The sequence below is a fragment of the Siphateles boraxobius genome, unplaced genomic scaffold (assembly GCF_051911475.1).
Source record: "Siphateles boraxobius isolate OS27281-9 unplaced genomic scaffold, OSU_SipBor_1 12, whole genome shotgun sequence".
Lineage (NCBI taxonomy): Eukaryota > Metazoa > Chordata > Actinopteri > Cypriniformes > Leuciscidae > Siphateles > Siphateles boraxobius.
Genome location: NW_027508722.1, coordinates 35,426,953 through 35,433,397, shown reverse-complemented (window position 1 = coordinate 35,433,397; position 6,445 = coordinate 35,426,953). Strand labels below are relative to the sequence as shown.

Below are 6,445 nucleotides of genomic sequence, written 5' to 3'. Positions count from 1 at the left end.
TGAGATTCGTTTTTTTGTCCTGTAAAGGATAATTATTTGCATGAAGGAATGTGTATATGTGTGTATATTCTACAGTCCTCTCTAGTCTCGGTTTTTGTGCTGGTCGTTCATGTTTAGTCGTCGTCGTGTGTGTGTGAGTGTGAGTGAGTGATGGGGACGAGACCGACTCTTTGAAGGGTCGAGACCGAGTCCCTTGCTTTTCAAATACAGTCGAGTCCGAGTCGAGATTTTGTCTCGATTTAATATCACCCCAGTTAATAATCAACAGTTAGGCCTACAGACTAAGCTAGATTGGGAATTGTTTAGAGGAGCAGTCTTAACGTCTTAATATGGACTATGCTTTTACTATCATTAAAAAAATCCCTACCACATGCATCATCTTCTGCCTATTTTTCTAAAATGCTTCAACAGTGCTGCTCTGTCATCAACATGTTAAGCCCACCCTGACTTTTTTAATCATAGTTAAGACATGCAGAGAAATTAACATGTTCTAGTGGCATGTCTTAATTAGTAGGCTTAGCTACTTTATAATATTTTCCAATATTTCCCAATTTTAAATATTTTGAAAATACACTCGAATTCAGTATCTTTTAAAACTTCATCCCCCCATAACTAGTGATGGGGACGAGACCGCCTGTGCCGAGTCCGAGTCTTTGAAGGAACGAGTCCGAGAAAGCAGAAATCGGTTACTCGACTCGAGTACTACATCACTAGTGTGTGTGTGTACAGTCCTTTCTAGTCTCTGTTTTTGTGCTGGTCTTTCATGTGCAGTCGTCGTGTGTGTGTGTGTGTGTGTGTGTGTGTGTGTGTGTGTGTACAGTCCTCTAGTCTCTGTTTTTGTGTTGGTCGTTCATGTGCAGTCGTCGTTGTTTGTGTTCGTGTGTGTGTACAGTCCTCTCTAGTCTTTGTTTTTGTGCTGGTCGTTCATGTGCAGTCGTCGTCGTTGTGTGTGTGTGTGTGTGTGTGTGTGTGTGTGTGTGTGTGTGTGTGTGTACAGTCCTCTCTAGTCTGTTTTTGTGCTGGTCGTTCATGTGCAGTCGTCGTGTGTGTGTGTGTACAGTCGTCTCTAGTCTCTGTTTTTGTGCTGGTCGTTCATGTGCAGTCGTCGTCTTTGTGTGTGTGTGTGTGTGTGTACAGTACTCTCTACTAGTCTGTTTTTGTGCTGGTCGTTCATGTAGAGTCGTCGTTGCGTGTGTGTGTGTGTGTGTGTGTGTGTGTGAGAGCTCAATGATCCTGGGACTTTGGTTGTCATGGTGTGAATCTCCACCCTGGAAAGAGACGATGCACAAACAAAGTGATGCTCAGCACAGCTGAAGGACAAGAGTCACTGGAGGAGAAAAGTTGATAAAGACAGATCAGAAACCCCGTGGAAGGTATGTAAAAAATAAATCTTTAGCATGTTGTTGACCTGCTGTTCCTGAGGTCTGCGTCATGCTTTGAACTCTAGAATTATGCATTTACTTTGATTTATTAGTTGAGTTGATCAGGATATAAATGTGCAGAATGACTTGCACTCATGTAAACCTGCAGATGAAATAATGTATTTCAGTGGTTATGCTCATCCTTGACTCTTTCACATCAGGCCAGAGCTTCACTGTCCATTCAACAGCTGAAAGGATCTTTATGCACTGGTTTGATTATTCTTAGTTAATATAAAGAGCAAGTTTAATCTGCACATGATCCTAAATCCAAATTTAGTGCTGATAGTTTAACATTTTTATGTAAATTTAATTTTAAAATATAGGAATGATAGAACATGCATTAGAGACGGCTCTCGCATCTGGATTGATTTCACTGCCTTTCAAACTGAATTATTATAATTTCTTTGTTGTTTTAGCAAATGTAATAATCCTGATGACAAACCCACAGAAGTGGGGTTTTAATATCCTAATCAACTGGCACAACTTACCCCACCACACCGTCTAAGTTGTCTTCTGTCAAGGAGAAATTTTAACTAAAACTAAATCTATATTTTAGCCTGCATGCTTTGAACTGAAATTAAAGTCTCTATAGAATAAATGACGAATAAGTGATGCGCATAATTCATAAACTAGCCAAGACGATTTAATTATATGAATATTTGAATAGTGACTGTTTAATGTTTAAAAATCAAACGTGTAATGTTTTGTAACAATTTGTAAGGATGTTTGTAGTAGAATTTCTAGTATATGGAGGCAAATTGTTCCCTGCCATGCAGAAACTTTATTCTGAAATGTGAAAATGTGTCTGGCAAAAACATTCTCAGCACATATCTCATATGCATCTCTCAATAACAGTATATGATGGGCCTTTTCTGAACATGTGTTCAGTGCTGTGTTTAGATCTGAAGCATAAATCACGGCCTGAAAACTTTTATGAATGCTATACAAATTATTCATTTGAATTGAGTGATAGGCCTATATACTGAATTGATATATATATATATATTTACAGTACCAGTCAAAAGTTTGGAAACATTGTTTTTAATGAAAATGCAAAATAAACAGTAATATTGTGACATATTATTACAATTTAAAACAATGATTTTCTATTTTGATATATGTATTAAAATTAAATTTTATTCCTGTGATCAAAGCTGAATTTTCAGCATCATTGCTTCAGTCTTCAGTGTCTCATGATCCTTCAGAAATCATTCTGATATGCCGATTTGATACTCAGTTATTGTCAATGTTGGTAACAGTTGTGCTGCTATTATGTGAGCTACAAAAGGAAAGGAAATCAAAAAATCATCAGGATGACCTGAGTCCCAGAGGAGGAGAGTGAAACTGAATGCTGTTCTGCTCATGGCCACTAGAGGACGCTGGAGTCTTCTGTGTGATAGACGGATGTTCTCTCATTAGTGCTTCATTATCATGTGTCAGGATCTAACTAGATATTTTTATAAATCAAGTACATTTGTTTGTTTGTTTTAATGATTTTCTCGCTCTGTTTGCAGGATGATCAAGTGGACACTGTGTCTGCTGTGTGTGAGTGTGTGTTTGGGTCAGAATCAAATCAATACCGACCCGGTGGAAGAAACAGAACTGACCTCTGATCAGCATGACCACATCACACTTAAACAAACTTGTAAGACACACACACACACACACACACACACACACACACACACACACACACACACACACACACACACACACACACACACACACACACACACACACACACTGATGCGTCGTGTTTGTTCTCAAAGATTTCATTATGACCACCTCTATGCTATTTTATTTTATTTCATTTCTTTATTATTATTATTTTTTACATTTTATCTGGTCCAGATACACACTGTGTGTTTTCTACTGACAGATGCTCACTTGACGATGAACAACAACAAGCTGGCTGTGTTCATCGCTGCTGCTGTGGGAACTCTGACACTGATGGCTGTGGTTTACTGCATCTACAACCAGTTCTACAACAAAAACATTTATTCACACACTCAGCTGCTTGAATCTGGTACGTACACACACACACACACACACACACACACACACACACACACACACACACACACACTACTTAGATCCCTGATATAAAGTGCACAAAATAAAATCATAGCACACAGTGACATTATAAAACATATACGTTATTCCAAATCTTATGCCTGGCTCACACTACAGGAGTTTTAGGCCGATTTATGCCCGATTTCCCCCTCCCGTGAATCGGAGAAAATATCTTGTCGAGGACCTCGATCGGTTCCGATTTTCGGCGCAGATTATCTGGTAATGTGAGGCGTTCACAGATCGAATCTTGCACCCCCCGATCTGCTCTCACACAAATCGGGCTCTCCCCGATCATATCAAACATGTTTGATATTAATCGGGATGAGCAAGATTGTGATTACGTCAGTACTGTCACAATAGCCAATAAGAAACAAGTAGGGCTGTCGTGGTGAAGGAATGATGTAATTTTGAGTGACTCATCAGCGTGATATGCACATAGACCTTAAAAAGGATATGCGGTATTATCTTTATTTACTTATTTATTGCTAAATAAAAGTGTTACACTGTTGTCAGCAGGCACGAAGACTAGTACATGTTCAGTAATGAAACCGAAACAAAAGAAAGTGGAGTAAACAGAAGATACAGTGTCAAAATAAGGGTCCACATAGTATAACAGAACATAAACCTGACACAAGCTTGTTAGATCATTGTTATATAACAGTTAGTTACGATCCTGTAATCTCACCAAACGAGAGGCTTTTTGCTGATATTTCACCAGTATCGGCATTGCTCGTCTCTGCGTGTTATAGACAGGCTGTCACTCAGTCCAGTTACACAATTAGGCCACTAGGTGGCGGCAAGAGACTGCCTTTGAGTGAGTCATACACTTCCATTGAATTAACAAAGAAATTCGGATTCATTCTAATATATATGTAATGAAACAAGCTGTTAATTATTTTAACATTTCATTTTAACTTTGAGCTCCACTTTATAAGGCTCAGCTGCCCATTCCGGCGCATGGGCAAGGCAACGCTGAAGCTGACACGTCACCTCATAGAGATGACGCCATTCATTAGAAATATCCTTAAATGTTAAAAGGATGATTTTTTTTTTTTTTTTTAAGATTTCGCTTTCCCTTGGTCACGGCATATTTTTCAAATATGACTTGATCTGAAGGACAGATATTTAGTTTACATCCACTTTTCCGCTTCCGATCTGTTGCGTGAGATCACGTGATCATGGTGGAATCATATCTGGCATGATAATCTTATTAACATTTTGTAGTGTGTGATGCGCCATGATTTTCAAATCTTGTAGTGTGAGCATGTTTAAGATTTGAGGGAAGAAAATCTGCAAAGATTCTCCTTAAGTGTGTGCTGCAACCAGATTTCAAAATCGGTTAGGATTTTAAAACTCCTGTAGTGTGAGCCAGGCATTAGTGAGAACATTTTAGGTAGACTTTTTAGCTGCCTTGTTTTAGATGGTGACACTAATCTGTCACGGTCACAGAAGGCTTTGCAACAAGCACTTGATTATAAAATAGAATTATCATAAATGTCATCTGAATTAATTCTGTATTGCAAAGTATAGATAAAACGTTTAATCTCATTTAAAAATGATTATTTCACCTAAAGGTTGTGTGTGCTTTTTAATGTTTATTTGCGGACATTATGGATTATTAATCTACCTGGAGCTACTGATAGAATAGTTAATGCACATAATTAATAATACATAATACACACATAATGATGAGTTTGTAATTGTGTGGTTCTCTGTCAGATATCGCTCTGGATCTGAGCAGCTCGTCCTCGTCTGTGTTTTCTGGTTATGTGATGGAGGGATGGATGCAGCAGAGGATGGAGAAACGTGGAGGAGGGAGTTACGGATCTCTCTCTGACACTCCTTCAATAATCACTCTTCCTCCTCCTCTTTCACCGCCTCAGCGAGCGTCTCCCTTTCACTCGCTATCTCTGTCCCGAACGCCACCTCTGAGGACGATCTCAGCCCAGGATCTGGAGAAGAGCTTCCTCTGAGTGTGTGTGTGTGTGTGTGTGTGTGTGTGTGTGTGTTCTCCCTTTCACTCGCTATCTCTGTCCCGAACGCCACCTCTGAGGACGATCTCAGCCCAGGATCTGGAGAAGAGCTTCCTCTGAGTGTGTGTGTGTGTGTGTGTTCTCCCTTTCACTCACTCTCTCTGTCCCGAACGCCACCTCTGAGGACGATCTCAGCCCAGGATCTGGAGAAGAGCTTCCTCTGAGTGTGTGTGTGTGTGTGTGTGTGTGTGTTCTCCCTTTCACTCGCTCTCTCTGTCCCGAACGCCACCTCTGAGGACGATCTCAGCCCAGGATCTGGAGAAGAGCTTCCTCTGTGTGTGCGTGTGTGTGTGTGTGTGTGTGTTCTCCCTTTCACTCGCTCTCTCTGTCCCGAACGCCACCTCTGAGGACGATCTCAGCCCAGGATCTGGAGAAGAGCTTCCTCTGAGTGTGTGTGTGTGTGTGTGTGTGTGTGTTCTCCCTTTCACTCACTCTCTCTGTCCCGAACGCCACCCCTGAGGACGATCTCAGCCCAGGATCTGGAGAAGAGCTTCCTCTGTGTGTGCGTGTGTGTGTGTGTGTGTGTGTTCTCCCTTTCACTCGCTCTCTCTGTCCCGAACGCCACCTCTGAGGACGATCTCAGCCCAGGATCTGGAGAAGAGCTTCCTCTGAGTGTGTGTGTGTGTGTGTGTGTGTGTTCTCCCTTTCACTCGCTCTCTCTGTCCCGAACGCCACCTCTGAGGACGATCTCAGCCCAGGATCTGGAGAAGAGCTTCCTCTGAGTGTGTGTGTGTTTGTGTGTGTGTGTGTGTGTGTGTGTGTGTGTGAGAGAGAGAGAGAGAGAGAGAGAGAGAGAGAGAGAGGGTTCATTTTACAGCTGTATGCAAAAGTGACGTGACCTCTGACACATTATACGGCTTCTATAACCTCTGCTGCAAACATTTAAACTTGACGAACCTCTTCAGATTTCAGTGCAGA

The 6,445-nt window shown here is 41.1% G+C and overlaps 1 protein-coding gene across 1 annotated transcript; it reads left to right on the top strand.

Annotated features, from left to right (window-relative positions):
* Positions 1-3,280: 3,280 nt before the first annotated feature.
* On the top strand, positions 3,281-5,602 carry LOC143727298 (uncharacterized). The gene is made up of 2 exons (XM_077219282.1): positions 3,281-3,447; positions 5,214-5,602. The coding sequence occupies exons 1-2, from the start codon at positions 3,315-3,317 to the stop codon at positions 5,465-5,467; spliced, it is 387 nt and encodes a 128-aa protein (XP_077075397.1). The 5' UTR covers positions 3,281-3,314; the 3' UTR covers positions 5,468-5,602.
* Positions 5,603-6,445: the final 843 nt, after the last annotated feature.